Source organism: Tamandua tetradactyla, chromosome 20 (assembly GCF_023851605.1).
Source record: "Tamandua tetradactyla isolate mTamTet1 chromosome 20, mTamTet1.pri, whole genome shotgun sequence".
Lineage (NCBI taxonomy): Eukaryota > Metazoa > Chordata > Mammalia > Pilosa > Myrmecophagidae > Tamandua > Tamandua tetradactyla.
The window spans coordinates 2,056,145-2,081,004 of record NC_135346.1 but is presented as its reverse complement, the minus strand read 5'-3'; the positions used below and the strand labels follow the sequence as shown (position 1 = coordinate 2,081,004).

The 24,860-nt window shown below is 47.9% G+C and overlaps 1 protein-coding gene across 1 annotated transcript in view; it reads right to left on the bottom strand.

Moving 5' to 3' along the window:
- The window catches only part of ADAMTS2 (ADAM metallopeptidase with thrombospondin type 1 motif 2), a 208,832-nt gene that overhangs the window by 35,833 nt on the left and 148,139 nt on the right, over nucleotides 1–24,860 (bottom strand). The window contains exons 7-11 of the mRNA XM_077138156.1: nucleotides 22,664–22,820; nucleotides 14,240–14,345; nucleotides 13,427–13,570; nucleotides 12,961–13,093; nucleotides 11,781–11,894 (exon numbers count right to left, since the gene is read on the bottom strand). Of these exons, the coding sequence (XP_076994271.1) occupies nucleotides 11,781–11,894; nucleotides 12,961–13,093; nucleotides 13,427–13,570; nucleotides 14,240–14,345; nucleotides 22,664–22,820 (654 nt within the window). The remainder of the gene's footprint in view (nucleotides 1–11,780; nucleotides 11,895–12,960; nucleotides 13,094–13,426; nucleotides 13,571–14,239; nucleotides 14,346–22,663; nucleotides 22,821–24,860) is intronic.

The window sequence follows — 24,860 nt, the reverse complement described above, 5'->3', positions numbered from 1 at the left end:
GCTGACAAAGAGAATAGGTTAAAAGTAAAAGGATGGAAAAAGATATTCTATGCAAACAGTAACCGAAAGAGAGCCGGAGCGGCTATACCAATAACAGACAAAACAGACTTTAAGACAAAAAAGTGTTACTAAATATAAAAAAGAAAATTTTATAATAATAAAAGTGTCAAACCATGAGGACAGTATAACAATTATAAACATATATGCACCTAACAAAAGAGCCCCAAATCACATGAAGCAAAACAAACAAAATTGAAGAGAAAAAGGGACGCGTCTAGAGTAACAGAGGCTTTGCTACTGCACTGTCGTCACTGATGGGATGACCAGGAAGACGAGCAGGGACAGAGGAGACGCAGCACAGTGAACCACAGCGGGCCTGACAGACACCTCCAGGTCCTCCACCCTACAGGAGCAGACAGACATTCCTCTCCGGGGCCCACGGAACACTCCCAGGATAGACCACACGCCTGGCCATAAAACAAGCCTCAATAAATCTAAAAGGATTTAAATCATTGAAGTAGGCTCTCTGACCACAATGGAATTAAATTAGAAATCAATAACAGAAGGAAATCTTGGAAATTAACAAATATGTGGAAATTAAACAGCACAAATAACCAAAGGGTCAGAGAAAAATTGACAAGAGAAATTATTAAATATTTTGAGATGAAATAAGTTGAAATCAGAACATACCAAAACTTACAGGATGTAGCTAAAATGGTACTGAGAGGAAAATTAAGCTATAAATGCCTATATTAGAAAATAACATTTCAAATCAATTGATTCCATCAGTAAACTAATCTTGCACTTTAAGATACTGGGAAAGAAGTGCAAACTAAACCCCAAACAAGCAGTAGGATGGAAATCATAAAGATTGGAGTGAAAATAAACTAGATAGAGAATAGTAAACAACACAGAAAATTAATGAAGCCAAAAGTTGTTTCTTTGAAAAGATAAAAAGATAATTTTTTTGGTAGACTGAACAAAGGAAAAAGAGAGAAGACTCAAACAATTAAAACCTGGACTGACAGACCTCACTGAAATAAAAGGATTATAGAGAATGTGGTAGTTGGGCTCAGGTGTCAACCTGGCCAGCGGTGTGCCTCCTTCTGCTGCTGTGGACATGAGACATCAGCATGTGAAACTCTTCTCCTGCTGATGACACCTGCAGTCAGCTAAGGGGGTGCCTTCCACAGGGAGCGACATTTAATGTATGTAGCTGGAGGCTTACAAGAGAGAGGTCAGAAGGGAGCTCAGCACAGCACAGCCCAGGCAGCTCAGCACACCTCATCTCAGCGCTCGCAGCTCAGTTCAGACTCGGAGATGCAGGAAGGAATCGCCCCAGGGAAAGCCACTGGAACCCAGAGGCCGGGAGAGAAGGCCAGCAGAGACCACCCTGTGCCTTCCCATGCAACAGAGGACCTCAGGTGACAGCTAGCTGCTTTTCCTCTGAAGAACTAGAAATTTTTAACTAAATAAATCCCCTTATTAAAAGCCGATCCATCTCTGGTGTGTTACATTCTGGCAGCTCTAGCAGACTAAAACAGGGAATATTTATGAATAAATATATACCAAAAAATTAGATAAACTGAATGAAGTGGAAAAAATCCTAGAAAGACACACACTATTGAAAACCAACTCAAGATCAAGAAGAAACTGACTAGGCTTATAACATGTAAAGAGATTGAACTAGTAATTTAAAACTTCCCACAAACATGGGAATCCATCCCACATGCCCAGATGGATTGGCTGGTGGGTTCCATAAAACATTTAAAGAAGGACTAACACTAATCCCTCACAAACTCTCCCGAGAAACATAAGAGAAAGGAATACTTTCCAACTCACTCCATGAAACCAGTCTTACCCTGATGCCAAAGCCAGGCAAAGGCATTGCAAAAATCTGCAGCCCACGATCTCTTATGAACGTTGACACAGAGCCCTTAACAAAATATTAGCAAACCAAATCCAGCAACATGTAGAAAAGATTATATACCACAATCCAGTGATATTTATCCCAGGAAAGCAGGACTGATTTGGCATCCAAGAATCAATTAACGTAATACATCATATCCATAAGGTAAAGGAAAAGCCACACAGTCATTCTAACGGGTTCAAAGCAGCATTTCACAGAAATCCGAGACCCTTTCATGAAAAGGCACCCAACAGGCCATGAATAGGAGATATCTTCCTGAGCCTGATAAGGGACACGATGAAATGCTCACAGCTAACGTCATGCTTCACAGTGAAACACCGAAGGCCTTTCTCCTAGGACAGGGACCAGACAAGGGTACCCGGCCACACCATCGTAGTCAGCATTGCAGTGGAGGTTCCTGGGCTGGCAGCGAGGCAAGGGAAAGGAATAAAAGGCTCCCAGATTGCAAGGGAAGACGCTAACGGTCTCTGCCCTATTTGCAGACAACATGACTTTCTACGGAGAAAATCCTAAAGACTCAAATAAAATACTACTGGAACTAATAACCAGTTCATCAATTTCCAAGATGCAAGACCAATATGCAAGATCAAATTGTGTTTGTCTACACTAGCAATGAAAAAGCAAAAAAAATGAAATTAGGAAAACAATTCTGTTTAGAATAGAATCTCTCTCTCTCTCTCTCTCTCTCTCTCTCTCTCTCTCTCTCTCTCTCTCTCTCTCTCTCTTTCTCTCTCTCTCACACACACACACACTGAAAACACCTTAGTAATAAATCTTAGTATAAATAAATAATAAAAAGAAGTGCAAAGCATATACTCTAAACACTGCAGGAAGAAACTAAAGAAGACCTAAGTAAATGGAAAGACGTCCTGGTTCATGGGTTGTAAGACTTCCTATTGTTAAAGTGGCAATATCAAATTGATTTACAGAATCAAATGCATATCAAAACCACAAGGAGAGCCCACTTCATATCCATTAGGCGGCTGTAATGAAAGGCGCGGACAGGGAGAGATCTGGCGGTGATGTGGAGAAACTGCAGCTCTCACACGCTGTGCAGGAATACAACAGCGAGGCTGGTCCGAGGGCTGGTCTGGCCATTCCTCAAAATGTTAAAGAGAGTCACCAAAAGACCTAATAATTTCACTTTCAGGCATGTGTCTAAGGAAAATGAAAACACACATTTACACAAAAAGCTGGATACAAATGTTCATAGCAGCATTTGCCATCACAGCCCCAAAGCGGGAACCACCCGAATGTCCACCGACATGGAATATCCGTACAACTCGTCAGGATTCAGCCACAAAAGGAATGAGTGCTAACACATGCTGAACAGGGATGAGCCCTGAAAACGTCACGTGACGGGAGTGAAGCGCGTCACAGAAGACCACATGTCCACAAAGGGCAAACCCAGAGGCGAACACAGGCTGCCTAGAGCAGGAAGAGCGGCCAATGACCGCTAACAGGCTCGTGGCTTATTTTGGGGGTGACACAAATGTTCTAAAATTAGATTGTGATGTTTTCACAACTCTGTGAACATACCAACTAAAAACCATTGAGCTGTACTTGGCAATGAGCTCACTGCCCTCTCCCCACCACGTGGGACAGGACTCCTGGGGTGAGCCGGGACCCGGATCAAAGGACTGAGAAAAGTTTCTCGACCAAAAGGGCTTCGGAAGAGAGAAATGAGACAAAATAAAGTGTCAGTGGCTGAGAGATTCCCAACAGAGTCGAGAGGTTATCCTGGGGTTCTTCTTATGTATTATGTAGATATCTGTCTTTAGTTTTTAGTTATTAGCGTAACTAGAAGAAAATATTTGAAATTGCTAAACTGTAATCTAGTAGTCTTGGTTCTCCTTCTTCTTCTTTTTTAATTGTGAAAAACGGCACATATGCAAAAAAGCAATGAATTTCAAAGCAGACTGCAGCAATTAGTTGTAGAACAGATTTCAGAGCTTGGCATGAGTTACAATTCCACAATTTTAGGTTTTTCCTTCCAGCTGCTCCAAGACACTGGAGACTAAAAGAAATATCTATATAATGACTCAGCAGTCACACTCGTTTGTTAAATCCTGTCTTCTCTGTTATAACTCCTCCTTCTCCTTTGATGCTCTCCCAATCTTTAGGGGTGTTTGGGCTCTGCCCACTCTCACTTTTTCACTGTTGATAGTATGAGGTAGGGGATGGAACTAGCTGATGTCTGGAGAGGCTGGGCCCTCTGGGTTTCCAGACTTCTCCAGTCCAGGGACCATCTGGAAGTTGAAGGTTTATAACACATAGAATGTCAGATAAAGCCCTGGGTGTTCTTTAGGGCTGGTAGGAATGGTGTTGGTTGGGGGTTGGCAACATCTAGCTGAAGCTTGCATAAGAGTAGCCTCCATGTTACATTTTTCCCCCTTTTGGTCAGAAAGGCATTGTTGATCCCATGGTGTCAGGGCCAGGCTTATCCCTGGGAGTCATGTCCCATGTCACCAGGGAGACTTTAACCCTGGATGTCATGACCCACGTGGAGGGGAGGGTAATTGTTCTAGTTTGCTAGCTGCTGGAATGCAATATACCAGAAACAGAATGGCTTTTAAAAAGGGGCATTTAACAAGTTGCTAGTTCACAGTTCTAAGGCCAAGAAAATGTCCCAATTAAAGCAAGTCTATAGAAATGTCCAGTCTAAGGTATCCAGGGAAAGACACCTTGGTTCAAGAAGGCTGATGAAGTTCAGAGTTTCTCTCTCAAGTGAGAAGGCACATGGAGGACACGATCAGGGTTTCTCTCTCATCCAGAAAGGCACACCACGAACACGGTGCCATCTGCTAGCTTTCTCTCCTGGCTTCCTGTTTCATGAAGCTCCCTGGGAGATGTCTCCTTCTATCTCCAAAGGTCGCTGGCTGGCGGACTCTCTGCTTCTCATGGCTATGTCGTTCTGCTCTCTCAGAATCTCTTTTTCTGTGAAATGTTTCCTCTTTTATAGGATTCCAGTAAACTAATCAAGACTCACTAGAATGGGTAGAGACACGTCTCCACCTAATCCATCTTAACAACCACTCTTGATTGAGTCACATCTCCAGGGAGATGATCTGATTACAGTTTCAAACATACAGTACTGAATAGGGATTAGAAGAAACGGCTGTCTTTACAAAATGGGATTAGGATTAGAACATGGCTTTTCTAGGGTACATACATCCTTTCAAACCAGCACAATAATGATTCCACTTGCAGAGTTGGGGTTAGAGCTGGCCTTGATTCTTGAAGACGATTGTATAACTACAGAGCTTTTACATGTGATCATGAAAACCTTGTGGCTGATGCTCCCTTTATCCAGGATATGGACAGATAAGTAAATAAATAAGGACAAAAAAATATTGGGGGGGGATAAAGGGGTAAAAAATTGGGTAGAGTGCAATACTAGTTGTCAGTGAGAGAGAGAGGTAAGGGGTATGGGATGCATGGGTTTTTCTTTTTGTTTTTCTGGGGCGATGCAAATGTTCTAAAAATGATCATGGTGATGAATACACAACTATGTGATGATACTGTGAGCCACTGACTGTATACTTTGGATGAACTGTACAGTACATGAAGGTATTGCAATAAAAATATCTTTTTTAAAAACCCACCATTAAACTGTACTCTTTAAATGGGTCAATTGTATGGGATGTGAATCATATCTCAATAAAGCTCTAAAAAGCAAAGCAGGCCACAGCCGGAGTTGGCCCAGGCACTGTGGTTTGGCTACCCTTTCCCTAACATGCTAAGGGAGATATGTTCTTTTTTCTTAACTTTACCAATAATTTAGAGGGGTTACTGATGATGTCTTTTGAATATTTATGACCATCCAATTTGGAGAAGCTGCTATCCAGTTTCCATGTAGTGGATTTCAGGGTATTCACATTTTCCTGACAACACCTGATTGAAAACACTCTTTGTTTTTGCAGTTGACTCAATAACCAGTTTTCTGTTAACTTCCACATTGCAGGGGCAGGATTCTGAGCGTCACCTTGTCTTAATGGTGCCAGTGTTTTATTCCGATCAGAAAGAAGCTTCTCCAACGTGTTCCTTAGATTCACTTCTCTTCACCAATCAGACTGTCAAACTAATGAGCGTGTCCATTGCTTCTCTTTTATATTCATCTCTTCCTTCTGAGGAATGATTTCTTTTTCTTTGCTCTAAACTCTTTTTTAGTTACAATTCACTTCTTGAAAGAAAAGTTATCTCTATTGATTTTTTTATTCATTTTAATTACTTTCATTTCATATTCCATTAACTTTAATCTGATCTTTCTCTCCTTTCTTTAATAAACAAATTTGAAAATGACAAAAATAGGATCCTTTATATATATATAATACCGATGCAGCAGTCTGTAATTTCTCCCTCGTTTTATGGAAGGCATCACAAAACAAGTTTCAACAATGCAGCTAAACTGGTACAGCTGAGCTTTGTGAACATTTTGATCACACTTTCTGTATTTAGTTTGCAACCATGTTTCTCTTTTGGTCCTTGAAACTTTATTTTAGAGTCACTTATTTTTTGCCGTACCTATGTACATGTGTGTCCTTTCTAAATAAAGATCCAAGTTTGGAGCTGTGTTTAAAATATTCCGCCATACCTGAATAGAAAACGTAAACTGATGCAAGTTTAGAAGGAGGCCTAATGTCAGGTAGAGTTGAGGCACCTTTTCCCCAATGATTTGAGAAGAGCCTGTCCATGACACCTACTCTGTGATCCAGGGTTTGCTGTTTTGAGATTGTTGTGTACCCCAGAAAAGCCATGTTCTTTCAATCCAGTCTAGTCTCGTGAGTGCAGATGTGTCGCTGGGTTGGAGATGTGACCCACCCAACTGTGGGTGGGACTGTTTGATTAGGTGGTTTCCATGGAGATGTGTCTCCATCCATTCAAGGTGGGTCACTTACTAGAGCCCTTTAAGAGGGAAATAGGGTAAGATAATGGGTAATTGGAGCTGAAGGGATACAGACTGTTCAACAGGACTGGATACAAAAACTCAGAAATGGACAGCACAATAATACCTAATTGTAATGTAATTATGTTAAATCACTGAATGAAGCTGCATCTGAGGTATAGTTTTTTTTATTTTATTTTTATTTTTTTATTTTTATTTTTTTCTATTATCGTTTTCTTTTTCTGTTGTCTTTCTATTTCTTTTTCTGAATCGATGCAAATGTACTAAGAAATGATGAATATTCTATGTGATGATATTAAGAATTACTGATTGTATATGTAGAATGGAATGATTTCTAAATGTTGTGTTAGTTAATTTTGTTAATTAATAAAAAAAAAAAAAGAGGGAACCTGTTATGGTCAGGTTCATGGGGTCAACTTGGCCAAGTGGTGGTACCTGTTTGTCTGGTTGGGCAAGTGCTGGCCTGTCTGTAGCAATGAGGACATTTCATAGAATTAAATCATGATCATGTCAGCTGCATCCACAGCTGATTCCATTTGTAACCAGCCAAGGGGAGTGTCTTCTGCAATGAGTGATGCTTAATCTAATCACGGGAAGCCTTTTAAGGAGGATTCAGGAGAGACAGGCTCTCCTCCTGCTTCAGCTGGAAAGCCTCTCCTGTGGAGTTCGTACAAACCTTCCATCAGAGTCATCGGCTTCACAGCTTGCCCTGTGGATTTTGGACTCTGCGTTCCCGTGGTCACGTGAGACTCTTTTATAAATTTTATATTTGCGAATGTTCCTGTTGATTCTGTTTCTCTAGAGAACCCTCACTAATACAGAACCATTTTGGAAAAGCTTCAGAGCTGACACAGAGAGAGATGTTTGGAGATGCAGAAAGAAAACACCCCTGGGGAAAGTTGTTTGAGATGAGAAGCCAGGAGAGCAAGCCAGCAGATGTCACATGTGCCTTCCCAGCTGACAGAGAAACCCAGAACGTCATCAGCACTTTCCTGAACCAAATTCCCTGGATACCTTAGTTTGGACACTTTTATGGCCTTAGAACTAAAAACTTACAACTTAATAAATCTCCTTTATAAACGCCAACCCGTTTCTGGTGTGTTGCCTTCTGCAGCTTTAGCAAACCAAAGCAGTGTGGTGGTTTGGTCCTCAAGGGACTGCACATCGATATGAGCGGTTCACACGGACGCTCTGAGGTGGGCCTGCACCCCTGGGCCCTGGCATGGCCTGACCCTGCCTCCTGGTACCCAGGAGGACAAAGTGTGCCTTCAGGGGTGTGCCAGGCTGACAGCCCATCAGAATCACCCCTGAGTCTCCAGCACCCTGGGCAGGGCCTGGCACTGAGCAGATACCCAGAAACATCTGTCTTCCCAGCTCTCCCACCCTCACCCCAGCTTTCTCATTTGCTCTCCTGGCCATCTCGCCACTCCCCTTCAGACAAGGGCGCTGACCTGGAAGCCCTCTGAAGGTGGACCTTCCTTACCCCGTGTCCTGGCTTTCTGTGCCTTCGTGTCTGACCCCCACAGAACGCGAGCTTGTGCTCACAGGGCCTCAACATTGAGTGAATGAATGAGTGAATGAATAAATACCGAGTTGAGGCAATCTGGAACTTCCTCAGGGTCACTGCATCACTTCTTCATCCAAAGGGGACACACTCATCTCTCCCCGTCACCGAACCCCCATCCCAAATCTTGATTCCACAAGAAACCCTTCCATCTCCAGCTGCGCCCCCCCGGCCCTGGCTTCTCCTTGCCTCACCCTGTCTGCGTCCTCTCCGGGAGGCACAGGATTCTGAGCCCCAAGGCTGGTGCAGATAGGCCCTCCACACCTGGCACCCACAGTTTCCAACCTGGGCTGATAACGAATGAGCTGCAGACTCAAGGGAAGGCGACGGCGCTGGGCTGAGTAGTGTCTCCCCAAAATCCACGCCCACCTGGAACTTCAGAACGTGCCCTTACACGAAACAGGGTCTTCGCAGGTGCAATTAGTGAGATGAGGTCATCTGGGATTAGTATTTTCCATTCTAGTTTCTCCCTAGGAAACTAAGAGATGCCAGGTCATTTCTGTCTACAGAATATCATACAGACGTTCCTCTCTGGGAATTAGCAGTATTTCAGTTTCCAGGCTGCTAAAACAAGCACCACACAATGGGCTGGCTTAGCAGCAGGAATTTATGGGCTCCCGGTTTCAGAGGCTGGAAGGCTGCCTTCTCAGGGGCTGGGTATCTCCCGGCTGCCCGGAAGTCCTCAGAGCTCCTTGGCTTTTCCGTCAATGCAGTGCACATGGCGGCATCTTCTCCAACTTCCAGTTCCACTGACTTCCAGCCTCCAGCTGCTCCCGGGGCTTCTCTTTCTCTCCTCTGACTTTCACTCTGCGTGGAAAGGACTCCAGGGATTGGGGGAATGTCCAACCTGGCTCCGTTTGGCCACACCTTCACCGAAGTCCCATCCTCTGGAGAGCCTGCTCGCACGGGGCGCACCACAGACGAGGGTTGGAACCTGAATATGCCTTTTGGGGGCCATGATTCAATCCCATCAGATAGATGAGTGCAGTTATGAGTGAGCAAGCATGCTGCTTTGAAGCTAATATGGACCCCAGAAAAGCCATGTCATAATCTTGATTCAATCTTGTGGGGGCAGCTGTTTCTATTAATCCTGATTCAATATTGTAGGACAGAAACTTTTGATTAGGTTATCTCAACAGAGCTGTGACATGCCCAGTTGTGGGTGGGAACTTTTGATTAGACGGAGATGTGACTCCACCCATTCCAGGTGGGTCTTGATTAGTTTATTAGAGTCTTTAAAAGGGGTAACATTTTGGAGAAAATTTAGAAACAACAAAGCCAACAGAGATGCTTGGAGAGCAGTTGCTTCAGAGAACAGAGACACAGATGTTTGGAGATGTTTGGAGCCCAGCAGATGTCACCACGAGGTGTCAAGGAAACCAGAACCTGGAGAGAGCCAAGGGAAGTCAGGAGATGGAAGCCAACCCTGGAGAAATAAAGTGAGGAACCCCCACAGGAGCAGAGGCTGAAAGCAACAGAGCCCAGGAGGAAGGGACCAGCAGATGCCAGGCAGGACTGCCCAGCTGACAGAGGGGCTCCTGACCATCGGCCTTCCTTGAATTAAGGTATCCTTCCCTGGATGCCTTAGTGTGGACATTTGCATAGGCTTAAGCTATAAACTTGTAACTTGTTAAATTCCCTTCATAAAAGCCGTTCCAACTCAGGTGTATTACAATCCAGCAGCTTACAAACTGCCGCAGGGATTCAGTGAAGCGATGGAAGTGAAGAGGAGAGAGACGCTGAGTGTGGCTAGGGAGCGGGGAGATAGAACCCAGTCCAGGCGCCTACATGCGAGCATGTGCTCTGTGGGACTCCCCCGCCACCCCGCGCCACAGTCCAGGGGGCAGAGGGGACAGCTGAGCTGCTTCCTTATGGTGAGCTGCAGTTTCTCCAACCTGGCAGCTTTCCCCCTGCTCCTGCCCCCGCTCACCCTGGGCTTTTCCTACAGGAACAGGGGAGAGAAGGGGTGGCTGCCGTCCAAAAATAAAATTACAGGGCAGTAACAGGTACGGTGCAGAGACCCACAGGGGTGGTCCTCCCCTCGGCCTCTGCCTCCCTCCCACCCACTTTGTCCCAGGGGTGAAGCAAAGGTTTTCTGGTCCCTCCACAGGTGCCTGTAGGGGGAGGACCACGGCTTTCCCAGCTCCCACCTCTGACTCTGAACAGTTCAGTAAGTCTGGGGCCCAGCCGAAGCACCTGGGGACACTGCTGAAAAATACCCATCACACAAAAACTTGTGCACCCCTTTTTTCAGCGGCACCAGTCCAAGAACCAAAAGGTGGAAGCAATCCAAGTGCCCACGGGCAGAAGAACGGAAAAACAAAGCGTGGTCTACCTGTACCGTGGAACACTACCCAGCCCTTAAAAGGAACGAGGTGCTGACACCTGCTACAGCATGGGCGAGTGTTAAAATCGTTAGGCTACGGGAGGGAAGCCAGACACAAAAGGCCGCACGTCGTAAGAGTCCACCTGCAGGAAGTGCCTAGAGCAGGGAGGGCCTGGCCTGGGCTTCATCTGAGCCAGGCTGAATCAGACCTGGAGTTCCGGCGGGGCTGATGGAGAACCCTCCTCTCTGTGGGGTCGGCAGAGTCTGGGACGTGGGCTCGGGCGTGGCTGGGGGCACCAGGCAGCCTCAAGGTCTCCACGAGGGGCAAACGTGGAGGCGCTGGGGAACAGTGGCCTGGGCCTGGGGATCCAATGGCCACTCGGACCCACAGCTGCCAGGGAGGTACCCCACAGTGTGGGTGGGGCTGGCGGGGGGGGGCCCAGAAACTGTCGGGGGGTCAGGAAGGGTCCCCAGGGAGGGAAGCCCCGAGTGGGTGGCCGTAACAGATTGAACTGTGGCCCCTCGAAAGACCAGTTCAAATCCCAGTCCCCGACCCCACAAAGGACCCTATTTGGAAACAGGGTCCTGAAGAGGTTGTGAGTGAGACGATACTAGGTTAGGAAAGCCTTGAATCTACTGTGCAGCTGGCAAGTCCCAGCCTTGCCGACAACTGATCTCAGACCTCCGGCCCCCAGAAGGGGAAGGCAGATGGAGTTCTGCTGTCTTCAGCCTCCGAGTTTGCGGTCCTTTGTCACAGCAGCTCCAGGAAACTGATACTGTGGCTGGATGCACCGTGAGATGCGAGACTCCAGGGTCATCCAGCAGAAGAAACAGGGTCTCGGAAGCATCAGAGAGTGCAATGCTGGCGTACTGAAATCTTGGGGGGCAGTTACTGGGAAGGAGGCAGCAGAGGGGGACCAGGCTCCCCCTAAAAGCCGCCGGCCTCACCCACAGGCACTGCAGGACCCACTACCTGACGATGAGGTCACAGCTCAGTGTCCCTGCCTTCTCTCTGCTCTGCCACTTCCCAAGAGCCCCGCGGCCCCCCACTCACCTTGCCGGGCGCACACATGGTTCCATCGAGAGGAGGGCCCTTCTTGGTCTTGCAGAAGTAGGGGTTGTCCGGGTGGCTGCACCACAGCTGCTTGCAGGGGTCGAAGGTCCGGAACTGGAAGGCAGGCCACTGCGGCTCAGCCGGGCACCCTCTGCCCAGGGGGCTGCCCTGTCCCCCAGGCCTCCAGCCCCAAGGTGCCCCCCAGACAAGCCAGTGGTGCCGCGAGTTCCGTATGGTGCTGGGGTCATGAGAGCACCCCAGCTCCCAGCCCTCGGGGGCTGCACCCCTGCCTGGCAGAAAGGCAGGCAAGCATCTGCCTGGACCTGCAGTGGCTGGAGGTGGTGAGGGCTGACCACTGCAAGGTCCCCCTGCCATGGGATGCATGGCTGAAGGTGCACACCTCGTGATGCCCTTCTCTCCACTCACATAGATCTTGTCCTGCCTTCTTCCTTTACTTCTCTGCTTACAAGACATCCTGGAGGGACCAAGCTGAAACGCAAACCTGGCCATACCACACCCCTGTCTCAACGTTTCTAAAGTGTCCCCTCGCCAACCTGTCAAGCCCACTGTGCCTTCTGGTCCATCACACAATGAATGAGCCGACCTGCATCAGTACCTGAGCTCAACCTCTTCCAAGCTGTGTGGCCTTAGGCAGCTTACTTAACCTCTCTGGGCCTCAGCTTCCTCATCTGTAAAGTGGGAGCACCTCCTTTCTTTCTTCCATGTGGTGGAGGTGGGGGTTTTAGTCAGATGCTCACCACATTAGCTGCCATGTGTGGGGTCAGTGGGTATCATTCATTCCAAGGGCCAGAGCTCCTGCCGACAGCTCTGCTCTCTTCTGCGTGCTGTGTGCTTCCCGCCCATGGGAACCCCTTCTGGAATGCCCTCTCCACCTGCTTCTCTGTCCACCTCGTTTCCCCTGCAGCCCCATGGGCTGACCTGGAGGCCTGGCCTGGGCTCCCACTGGCGTTTGCCAACTCCCCATGCCCACAGCCCTTGCCACCTCGGTTCTCAGTGCCCAGGCCATGCCGGGTGAGGAAGACGGGTGCAGAGGGGGAGGCTGGCTTCCATAGGGCTGCACCCCTCTCCCCGACGGAGCCTGGCCCCACACTCACCCCAGCTGGGCCAGGGTGCAGGGCAGTGCCGGGACGTGCCTGCGGCCAGGGGCTCGGACACTCACCGCTGTGCACATCATGTAGCCCAGGCCAAAGTCGAAGCGGCACTGCTCGTTCATGGAGTAGTGCAGCCCCGGGAGCTGGGGCAGCGCTGGCCAGTCGTGGGCGAAGGGGTCGTCCCGCAGGCAGTCGTAGGAGCTGGGGGGCCACACGGGGGGCAGTGAGGGGGCGAGGTCTGCCTGCACACCCTGGCCCTCAGCTGCGCAGCCTCAGTTCCCCCCACCCCCGCATCTCTTTCCCCTGGTGGTCAAGATACTCAGGTCCTGGGGTCACAAGGTGCCCACTGCAGGTACGGCTGCACAGTGCACTTTCCTGTCGGGACGCGGCCCCCACAGTGGTAGCTCCCTGCTCTCTTCCTCTCGGGCAGGAGAGGGCCTGCCAGGTGGGGGTCCCGGGAACAAGCTGAGGCTGAAGCCAGGAGGCCCCAGGGCAGGATGGACCCCTGCACCCGGCCCAGGCCCTGGTACTCACTGGAGGTAGCGGCCCAGCTCCTGCTGACTGCAGCGGGACCAGTGGAAGCGGTGGAAGGCGGCCTGAACCAGTGGCGCCATGATGCTGCCCAGACGCACCTCGTCGCCGCAGCGGTTGCCCTGCCCGTCATGCTCCATGCCCAGCCTAGGAGGGGAGCGTCAGCATGGCTGCCCGCCTGGGCACCACGTCTGCCCCTGCCTCTGCTTGCTCGTCATCCCAGAGCCAAGGGGCGCAGAGTTCCCACCAGTGAGTCTTCAAGCCAAGGGCGCAGGGGAAGCGAAGGGAGGGGAGCCCTGGCCCAGCCCACGGTGGGGGATGGTGTCCAGCTCCAGTACGCTGTCACCAGGTGGCACCACGATCCCCACAGCCCCACAATTCCCCATCCACACTCACTCCTCCACACACTCCTCATGCGGGAACAGTCCCCATGCTCTCGCACCCGGCCTGCAGGGCTTCGCATTGAGCTGGTCCAGGAAGGGCCCGGGTTTCCCACATCCCCACTGAGGGCTCTAATCTCAGACCAGCCTCCCCAAGGGGCCCCTGTGGGACAGGACAAGGAGCACTTCTGGTGGCTGGAGTAGAGAATGCGAGGGAGGCTGGCAGCTCCTGCCCTTAAGTTTTCCTCCGTTGGATTCATCCCCTTAGTGGAAAATGGGTCACATGCCCACCCTGTGTGGAGCGGGCACCTCAGGACATCATATTCCGAGCGGCCTACCTTGGGGACCTGAGGAGAGTGGGCCAGGCCCCCTAGGCAGGGGGTGGCCTCTGTGAGCCCCTTCCCCCCTGAACAGCACGGAACCCGGGGCCACTTACACGTGGCCAGTCTCGTGGGCCACCACGAACGCCGAGGAGAAGCCGTCCTCGTGGTTGAGGGTGCAGCTGCGCACCGGGTGGCACATCCCCGTGACGGGAGCGTAGCCTGCAGGGACAAAAGGCGGCTCCAGCCTCTGGACCACCGCCCCCCCAGCACTGCCCCAGCATCGCTGGTCCACCGCCGTCCCCTTGGGCAGCAGGTCCACGTCCCAAGTCCAGTTCTGACGTGCAGGGACTTGCCTGCTTCTCCTTCCTGTTCACAACCTCCCCCTCCTGCACCCCCGGGGGAGCATCTGAGCCAGATGCCCAGCAGCTTCCCGCTGTAGGGTCTGCTTTCCCCAGGAGTCTGTCGGGAAGACCACTGTGGACAGTGGGGGCAGAGGATGGTGGGGAGGGGCAGCAGGACGCCGGCTCCTCGGGGAAGCTGCCCAAGGACCTGCCCCCCGCGATGGAGCTTCTGCAGTGCCACCGAATTCACGGGTGACAGGGAACTCACGGGTGGCAGCGAGGGGCCGCCGAGGGTCCTGTGGGCACAGTCCCAGAGGGGTGGTCGGGGAGAGGCGATGGACAGGGACGGAGGGCAGGGCTGGGGGGAGAGCGGGACACAGCAGGGGAACAAAAAGGCCCCGGGGAGCCTGGGACTGGCCACAGGGGTTTCCTCAGATCCCCCCACAGGGAAGCTTTAGAGACGATATTCGCAAGGTGGGGAGGGGAGGGTGCTGGCCGGTCAGGACGCTGAGACTGCCCACGAACCCGAGGGAAACCAGAGAGAGGGTTTCACCAGTTTCACCAGGCAGGGTTTCACCTGCCGCCAGTTCTCATCTAAGCCAGGGGGTACAGCTGGGACCAGGGAAACCAAGGTTTACAGAGCTGTGGGTGCCAAAGTGACCTTGCTTTCACTCTGCGGGAGGAGAGAGGAACCTTCCCACACGCCGGCAAGCAGGGACCCCCGCTCCCACAGCCCCCTCGCCGCCCTCCTCTCACACCCCACGGGGAGGCAGACGCAACATGCTCAGAGAGAAAGTCAGACCAGTTTTGAGCCAGGTGGGCTGGCATTTGGACTGACTGTTAATCTTACCCCAGTCTTCTCCCCTCAGAACCAACAAGGAAATCTGTATATTAAAGTATTTTTTGTTCTGCAGACCTTAAGATAATTGCCATGAATCGTGGGCAAACCTTCAGTGTTTTTTGTACGCAAAGATTTCATGGGAACACGTGTCTCCGTGAGAATGTTCTCCATTCATTTTACTTAGCATTCTGTGGCCTTTATGATCTGAAGATTTGGAAAAGTGCCTTTATTAATTTTTTCCTTTATTTCCTTCTGTCCTATTTTATTTTGTTTGGTTTCATTTTGTTGTTGTTCCCTCTTTTGGAAATCTCATTAGAGAGCTGCTGACTGTCCTGGGTTGAGCCTCTGTGTCTATTCTCTTTTTTTCATATTCTAATTCTTTTGTCTTTTTGCTCAAAAATGGAAGATTTCCTTGGCTTCTTATGTCAGCTTTTAGACTTTTTATTTAACCCACAATGCCATTTTCATAAAAACTCTTTGCTGTTCTCTGATTCTTCAAAGCAATGTGTTCTGGTTTTACAAATTTATCTTCCCAAATGGTTCTGGAAACATTACTTTAAAAAAAAGTTAATTACAGGGTTCCCATATAACCCCCCACCATTATTAACACTTTGCATTAGTGTGGTGCCTTTCTTACAATTGGTGAAAGAATAGTATAATTGTACTATTAACTATAGTCCATACTTTATACTAGGCTGTATTTTTCCCCATTTACAACCCTATTATTAACACCTCACATTAGTGTGGCGCATTTGTTATAATTAGGAGAATTATAACAAATAATTGTTCTCCTAATTGTACTATTAACTATAGTCGATCATTTACAATAGGGTTTGCTGTGTTCTACAGACCTATGTCTTATTTATTTTTCTAGTAACGAAGCTGTGACCTAAAATCTCCTCTTTTAACCACATCCACACACATAATTCAGTTCATTTCACTCACAAGGCTGTCCCCCATCTCCACCATCCATCTGGGAAAGCAACTTTTTGAAAAAGTTCTCTTCCATTCTCTAGATCATTTCTACTTTCTCTGGGGTCAGTTTTCCCGCATTTTGTTTGGCTTTTCATCATGGCCCATCTTTCTCATGCAATAATGTCTGATAATCCCTGGATGTCCTCTCACATTTTTAAAAGATGGCATTGCTTAATATAAAGGCTGTAGGGTTTTCCTTTCCTATGGGGCAGCACCCGCTCCCCATAAAAACCCTCCCGTGGATGAAAGCCCAAGGAGAGCTACATACTGGAGTGGTATGAGAAGCACACTTACTTCATATCTCACCGAGATGTGGTGTTGTCAGGTCAGTTTCTGATTTTAAACACTCTATACCAGGCGTGTCTGGTCTCACATTGTGGTCTGAATTGCATTTCCCTAAAGTTGACGGAGGTGGAGAATCTTTTCATAGACTTATTGGTCATTTGGGTTTTGGTAAGTGTCTGATGAAGTCTCTCACCCATTTTTTTAACTGGATTATTTGCTTTTTGGCTAGTCTCATCATTATCATTTTTGTTGATTTGTAGGATTTCTTCATATATTCCAGGCACGTCCTATATCTGATACATGTATTGTGAATATTTTCCCCAATAGATTGATAACCTTTGTTTGTTTGTTTGTTTATTTATTTAGGTTTCATTCCTGATATTGGTGGTTCATGACTCCTCTCTTTTAACTTTGGTCTGTCTTGCTGGAAGTTTGTCAATTTTATTGCTTTTGATTTTTAGAGAAGTTGTGGGTTTACCGAACAATCATGCCTAAAATACAGGATTTCCACATGCCACCCCATATCAACACCTTGCAGTGCTGCAGGCTACTTGTCACAACTGATGAAAATGTCCAAATCAAGGCATCAGCAGGTGATGTTTTCTCCCTGAGGACCGGCTACCAGTGACCCTGGGCTCTTTTGGCCCATGACCGGGCATGTCTGCTGGTCCTTCTCTCCTGGTTTCTTTGCTTCCAGCCTCTGGCTTCAGTCGCTTCTTCCCTGTTTTCTGTGTGTCCTCTCTCAGCTGCTCTGGCTTATCTCTCTGAGCTTCTCTGGAGCTCTTTTTTTTTTTCCTGTGTTTCTCTCTTCTTTTTTCTCTCTCTCTCTTTGCTTCTTATAAAGGACTCCAGTAAACACCTCAACTGAAAACACCTGACCAAGAGGTGCCACCCACAGTGGATCCACAGCCACAGGAATGGGTTAGCTTTAAAAACACGATCTCCTGGGGGACCATAAGGCCTTCAAACCATCACAAACCACATAACTGCACTTTTAATGAGCAAAAGTTTTTATGGTAGCACTGTTTCTTATCAATCTTTTCAACTATGGATAGTGCTTTTTTGTGTATGAACTGTTTAAGAAATCCTCTTACTCCAATAATGTGGAGCTATTCTTCTGTAAGTTTTATTATTTCACCTTTCATATTGTGGTAGTTGGGTTCAGGTGTCGGCTTGGCCAGGTGAAGGCACCTAGTTCTGTTGCTGTGGACATGAGCCAACGGTACATGAACTTCATCTGTTGCTGATTACATCAGCAGTCAGCTAGGAGGTGTGTTTGCTGCAATGAATGACACTGACTTAATTGGCTGGTGCTTAAATGAGAGAGCGCAAGGTAGCACAGTCCAAGCAGCTCAGCATTCCTCATCTCAGCACTCGCAGCTCAGCCCAGGCCTTTGCAGATGCAGAAAGGAATCACCCCAGGGAAAGTTGTTGGAACCCAGGGGCCTGGAGAGAAGACCAGCAGAGACCATCCTGTGCCTTCCACGTAAGAAAGAACCTCAGTGGAAAGTTAGCTGCCTTTCCTCTGAAGAACCAACAAAATAAATCCCCTTTTATTAAAAGCCAACCCATCGCTGGTGCGTTGCATTCCGGCAGCTTTGGCAAACTAGAACACATATTCAGATCTCAAATCCACTTTAGTTGACCTTCTGTATACAGTGAAGTGGGGGTGTCAGGCTTCAATTTTTCCCCAACTTGGACGTTTGACAGACCCAATGCTGTGTGTTAGAGATGCTGACCTTCTCCTCTACCCTGAAGAGGCATCTTCACAATCAATCACGTGTCCCTATAGTGTAGGTTCAATTCCGGACACCATATTCTGTTCAAATATTTGTCAAACCTTACATCAAAATTACACTCTTTATTGTATTTTTGAAAGTACTGAATACTTTGCTCTTTCTGTTCTTCAGTTGTTCTCAGCTGGTTTGGGCCCATTGCATTTCTATATAAATGTTAGAATTAGCTTGTCAATATCCCCAAAATATCCTGCTGGAATTTTCAGAGCACTTGCATTGATTCTATAGGATCGTATTTGGGGGAAATTGATATCTTTATAATACTTAATCTCCCTACCTGTGAGCAGGGTGTATTCCTTCATCTGTTTTGTCTTTTAAAACGTCTCTCCAGAATATTTTAGTTTTCTGATCTAGGTTTTGGACAGACTTATTAGACTTATTCCTAGTTATCTGAATTTTCCATTCTATTGCAGGTGGTACTGGTTATTTTCTATATATTTAAATTGTAAATTATAGCATGTATGCAAAAAAGCAACATATTTCAAAGCACATTGTAACAAGTAGTTGTAGAACAGATTTCAGAGTTTGGTGTGCGTTACCATTCCACAATTTAAGGTTTTTCCTTCTGGCTGCTGCAAGACACTGGAGACTAAAATAACAATATAATTTAGCAGTCACACTCATTTATTAAATCCTACCTTCTCTGCTATAACTCCACCTTCTCCTTTGATCCTTCTCCTAATTTTTAGGGGTGTTTGGGTTATGCCCATTCTAATTTTTTCACAATAGAAAGGGCTGTTGATGAGAATATGGGGTAGAGGGATGGAACTAGCTGATGTTCTGGAGAGCCTGGGCCCTCTGGCTTTCAGGACTTATCTGGCCTAGGACCCATCTGGAGGGTGTAGGTTTCTGAAAAGTAATCTTAGTGCACGGAACCTTTGTAGAATCTCATATAAAGCCCTAGGTATTCTTTAGGGTTGGCAGGAATGGTTTTGGTTGGGCGGTGGCAAACTGTGTCAATTAACAATATCCAGCTGAAGCGTGTTTTAAGAGTAGCCTCTCAACTATGTTTGTACTCTGTCAGCCACTGATACCTTATTTTGTTGCATTTCTTCTCTCCCTTTTGGTCAGGATGGCATTGTTGATTCCATGGTGCCAGAGCCAGGGTCATCCCTGGGAGTCATCTCCCAAGTTGCCAGGGAGACTTTCACCCCTGGATGTCATGTCCCACATAGGGGGGCGAGTAATGATTTCATTTGTACAGCTGGGCTTAGAGAGAGAGTGGCCACATCTGAGCAACAAGAGTCCTCTGGAGGTGACTCTTAGGTATAACCATAGGTAGGCTGAGCTTGTCCACTACATAAATAAGCTTCACAGAAGCAAGGCTCAAGATCAAGAGCTTGGCCTATTGATTTGGGAGTCCCTAATGTATGAGGCAGTATTAGGGGTTTACCCAGTGGTAAAGCTTAATAGTTCCATATTTTTTTTCCCATCCATCAAGGGACTTTGCCAGTAGTTTTGAATTATCTGCTTAACACAGTCTGGGTTGTATCCAGGCATTACATTAAGCTGTGCAGAATCACAAGCCCTCGTTCCCATTCTGGGCTCCATGGGTTTGGGTTGTTTAAATGACCCGTCCAGGCAGGTTGGGTTAGATTATGTGCTACAGAAAATCTAGGGTTGGGACAAAGTAAACCTCTCTTCATTTGATCTCGTGCAGTAGGTGAAGTTCTAAAATACAGACAATGTCGTTCTTACCCCTATATTCTGATTACGTGGCATTGGTTTTTAAATTTTAGCTTCTGTTTGTTGTTAGAATGTCAAAATTAAGTTGATTCTTGTATATTGACATTAAAACAGCTTACCTTGATCAAATCACTTAATAATTCTCATAATTTGTAGATCTTTTGGATTTTCTATGCACAAGCACATCACCTTTAAATAAGAATCTGATTGCTCCCTTTCTGTTCCTTATGTTTTTATTGCCTTTTCTTCCCTTATTTCACTGACTAAGCCCTCCCCTAAAATGTGGGATAGAAGTGGGACTAGCTGGCAATCTTGCCCCATTCTCAATCTAGAGGAAATGCTTTAATCACTTTTCCTTTAAAGCTTCTTTTTTGTATGCTGTGTGGTGGGGGTCACATTTCACTCTTTTTCTATGTGATTATCTAGTTACTGCAGCACCATTTGTTGAATTTTATTTTTGGGGGGTGGGGGGTGGGGAGGGCCTGGGCCGGAAATCGAACCCGGGTCTCCCACATGGCGGGCAAGCGTCCTTCCACTGAGCTCCCCTCCCCCTCGGCACTTCGCTCTGTATATGATATTTGCTGTAGTTTTTTGGGTAAATATCCTGTATAATGTTATGGAAATTTTCTTATATTACTAGTTCAATAAGAATTTTGATGATTTTTTGCCAAATATATTTTCTGGCTCAGATGAGATGGTCAAACAGTCTTTCTCCTTTATTCTGCTCATGTGCTGAATTGTAATTACTGATTTATTCCAGTGTTGAACCAAACTTGTCTCTTGGAAAAAAAACGAAATCACTGTAATGTAATACCTTTTTTCATATATCACTGGATTGGCCTTGGTAGTATTTTGTTTGGGATTTTGTACCTATATTCATGAGAGAGATGTGCCTGTGATTTTTTTTCCTGTTACCTCAGATTTTGGTAGCAATGTTGTGCTGTCCTCATAAAATTAGATGAAGAATATTCCTTCTCTTTTCAATCACTGGAGTTTGGTGTGATTGAAGAGTTTGGTGTGATTCCTTATGTGTGAAAAGGGGGAATTTTAGGTTGTCTATGTGGTTCTAGAATGAAAATTTAAAAAATAATTCATGGTACTGTACACCACAGACAGTGAGCCCAGAGTTAGCTGATGGTACAATGATTTAAACGTGCTCCACCAACTGGAACAAATGCTCCACACTGATGCTAGATGTTAATAAAACGGTGGTATGTGGAGCCTTGTATTCTATGTATGATGTTCTGTAAATTCACAACTTATTTTTTTTTAAAGTTCTACTTAAAAAAATAAATTAGGAAGAATTTTTCTTCATTTTCTCCGGTGAAGCTACCAAGGTCTGAAGTTTACTTTGAAGGAAGGTTTTTAATTACAAATTCAATGTATTTTATGAATATGAGATGATTCAGATTTTCCATTTTTTCAGAATTTGTGTTTTCAAGAAAATTGTACATTTCATCTAAAATTGACAAATCTGTTCAAGATCTTTTTAAAGCCTGAAGGAGGTGTACCTATATCCTTTTCTTATATTCTGGATCTTAGAAAATTTGTATTTCCTTTCTTTTTTCTAAATTAGTGTTGCTAGAGATTTTTCCATTTTATTAATCTTTTTTAAAGAACCAAACTTTGGTTTTGTTGATTTTCTTTACCCACCATCTTTCCCATTTCAACAATTCTGCTCCTGTCATTACAGTTTCCTTCCCTCTACGTTTGGCAAGTTTCATTTGCTGTTCTTTTTCAAATTTCTTGAGCTAAATGCTCACACGATTGACTTTTTGGCCTTCCCTAATAAATACACTTAAGGCTATAAACATCAGTCTAACAAATGTGTTAGCCACATCCACAAGTTTCGGTGCATATTTTCATAATCACTGTTTTAAAATATATTCTCGTGTCTGCTGTGGTTTCTTCTTCAATCCCTGGACTACTTATACGTGCACTGTTTAACTTCCAAATATTTAACATTTTTAATATTAATCTTTCTTTCCCAGTGTGGTCAGAGTACTGGGGGTGATGTCAGTCTTTTAAGTTTTGTGAGGTCTCCCTCCTGGCCGCGAATGGACTGTTTGGATGTATTTTCCAGGGGCCCTTGTGAAGCGTGCATCAACTCCAGTTGTCCGGAGTAGAATCCTCCCATATCTCAATCAGTCAAGTCGTTGAATAGCACCGTCCCTCTGCATCTTTCCTGATCTGTTTTTATCTGCTGTTCTATGAGTTACTGAGAGAAGTGGTGGGCTAAAACCTTCAACCACGACTGCAGACTTGCCAATTTCTTCTTTTCTGTTGGTTTCACAAACAGTTCGAATTTGTATGTAAAATCTCCAAAATGTAAAAGCTGCTCAACTTATTCCAATCTGTTCTATCTGAGCTGCGGAGGTAAACGGTGCTGAGACGCAGCTGCAGAGCCCGTGTCTGGCCTTCGGGCTGCCTGCCCAGCTGTCCACCTCCTCCCGCCTTCTCCCCCGGGAGCAGCAGAGGCCCTGGCGGGTTCCTAGAGCCAGGAGCTCCCTGGTTCCCACCCAGGAGCCCCCGGCCAAGGCGGCCACTGCAGCCCACGAGAAGGGCCCTGCCCAGCCTCGCTCCCCTCTGCACCCAGGCCGGGGACAGACTCACCCTGCATCCCCGAAGGTCCGAAGTCCTGGCGGGTGAGGAAGATGGCGTGGTCGTGATATTCGTCGTGGCCCGTGTCCGGCTTCTGCTGCAGGTAGGCCCAGCGGCAGACGTTCTCCAGGCTCTGCGAGGGGTTCCCGATCTCGATGAGGCTCATGGACTGCGGGGGTCGGGGAGACAGAGAGCGAGGGTGAGCGTCGGACCAGCCCAAGGCGCAGACCCACCGGTGCTGGTCCGGCCTAGCTAGGCTGCCGAAACGCAGGACCCCGGGCAGGGGCTGGCTTTCCACAGTGGGGGTTTACCAGCTTACAAGCGCGCAGTTCAGAGGCCGTGAGAACGTCCAGACCTAGGACGGACGTGACAGATGATACCTCTTCCTGCAGACTGGCTGCCGGCGACCCTGGGCTCCTACTTCCCAGGCCCAGGCACAGGGCACCGCCCGCGGGTCCCTCCCTTCTCATCCGTGTTTCCCAGCTTCCAGCTTCTGGCTTCCATGGCTGTCTCTGTTTCTGTGGCTTTTTCTTTCCCATACTCATCCCATTTATATAGGACTCCAGTGAGGGGAGTAAGCCCACCCCGGGCCATGCCTTGAGGGAAGTAACCGCATGCTGAGGTCCACACCCGCAGCAGTGGGTTGGCTTGAGGACACTGGGATCCACGCAGCTGCAAGCCCTGCAGCTGGGACCTGTCTTCATTCTGGACCTGACTCAGGTGGTGGGAAGACCCCGGGCTGCTCACTCTCAGGCCCTGCCTTCCGTGCGCTTCCATTCCTCGCAGTGGAAGACAGAGTTACCCACTCACACCCACGTGGGTTTCCAGCAGGGTCACCCGTTTTCAGGGACATGTGGAAACAGAGCTCTGAGGACATCTCTGGGTTCAGACGGTCCGTGAACCCCACCTCATGATGCACCCAAAACAGGAGGTAAATGCATGGGCTACACCCCAAAGAGACCACAGTTCTGAAAAGGCCCAGGGCAGGGGAGACAAATCCTCAACATGCCGCGCAAGTCCTGAGGTGGGAGATGACCTTGTGTTTTTCCCCTAGCTGAAGATATTTACAGAAAACAACTCAATGAAGGGAGAGACTCCACAGGGGCCCAAGTAGATCATTTCTGTGATCACTGGGGACTATCGCATTCCGTGGCGGCCACAACATAGCGGATGGCAAAGGCTGCCTGCCGGACTGATGCGACTGAAGGCCACGCTGCACGTGGACCCGACACACGGCCTTTCACTCAGCCTCTGCGCCACCCTGTGAACGAGGTGCTTTCATAGGGGGAACCAAGACTTGGAAGAGCTGTGTCACTGCCCCATGTCCCACAGCCAGGTGAAGGAATTGAAACCTGGGCCCAGAAAGCCTGAAACCAAAGTCTACACTCAACCCCCTGCCTGAAACCACCTCCCCAAATAAAACATAATGCCTCAAAAGCCAGGCTTCTAGGCGGCGCATTTTCTCTCCATGACCCTTGTCCCGAGTGTGGTGGTTTCTGCTCTCACTGCACAGCCCGCCACGGGAAGAGGCCTGGGCATGCGCTCTCCCTCCTTAAGGAAGCGTCTGTCTGCAGACTCAGCAGGTCTGTGTACAGCTGCTCTTTTCTTCTCTTCCACTGCATGCATCTATCAATTCTCGCATGCGTTTCCCTTTGTGTGCATTGGTTGTAGAGAGTGCACATACAGTGTTGTTAATAAGCCACCAGAAGAAGTAAGAGGGATTCCAGGCCAGGGAGGACAGGTCAGGATCTGGGGCTGCGTGCGACACCCAGGCCAAGGACGTGTAAGATGGTGGGCCAGTTCCTGGGTCCCAGGAGCAGAACCAACTGTGCAGACTTTGTCTCCTGCCCTGGGAGACGCCACTCACTCGTTCTAGCAAGATAGTAATGGCTTGTAAGGAAAGAAGTCACAACCCAGAGTGAGAGGGCTGCTGGTCAGGACTCACTGGACCCTGGGACCACGAAGGACAGCCCAAGGGGAGCTGATGGGGAGGAGAGAAGGGGCCCTTCCTGCTCCCTGGTGATGGGGAGCACATGCAACTAGCTGTGGCCATTGGGCTGGGAGCAGAAGCGGCAAGCACCTGTCCCTGGCTGGGGCGTTTAATGGCCCGTGGGAAACTCTTCTCTCCGGCCACGTGGACCAGAAATGACGAGATGGTCGCTGCCCTGACATCCCTGGCAACTGTGACAACCAGAGTCTCTGCCAACTC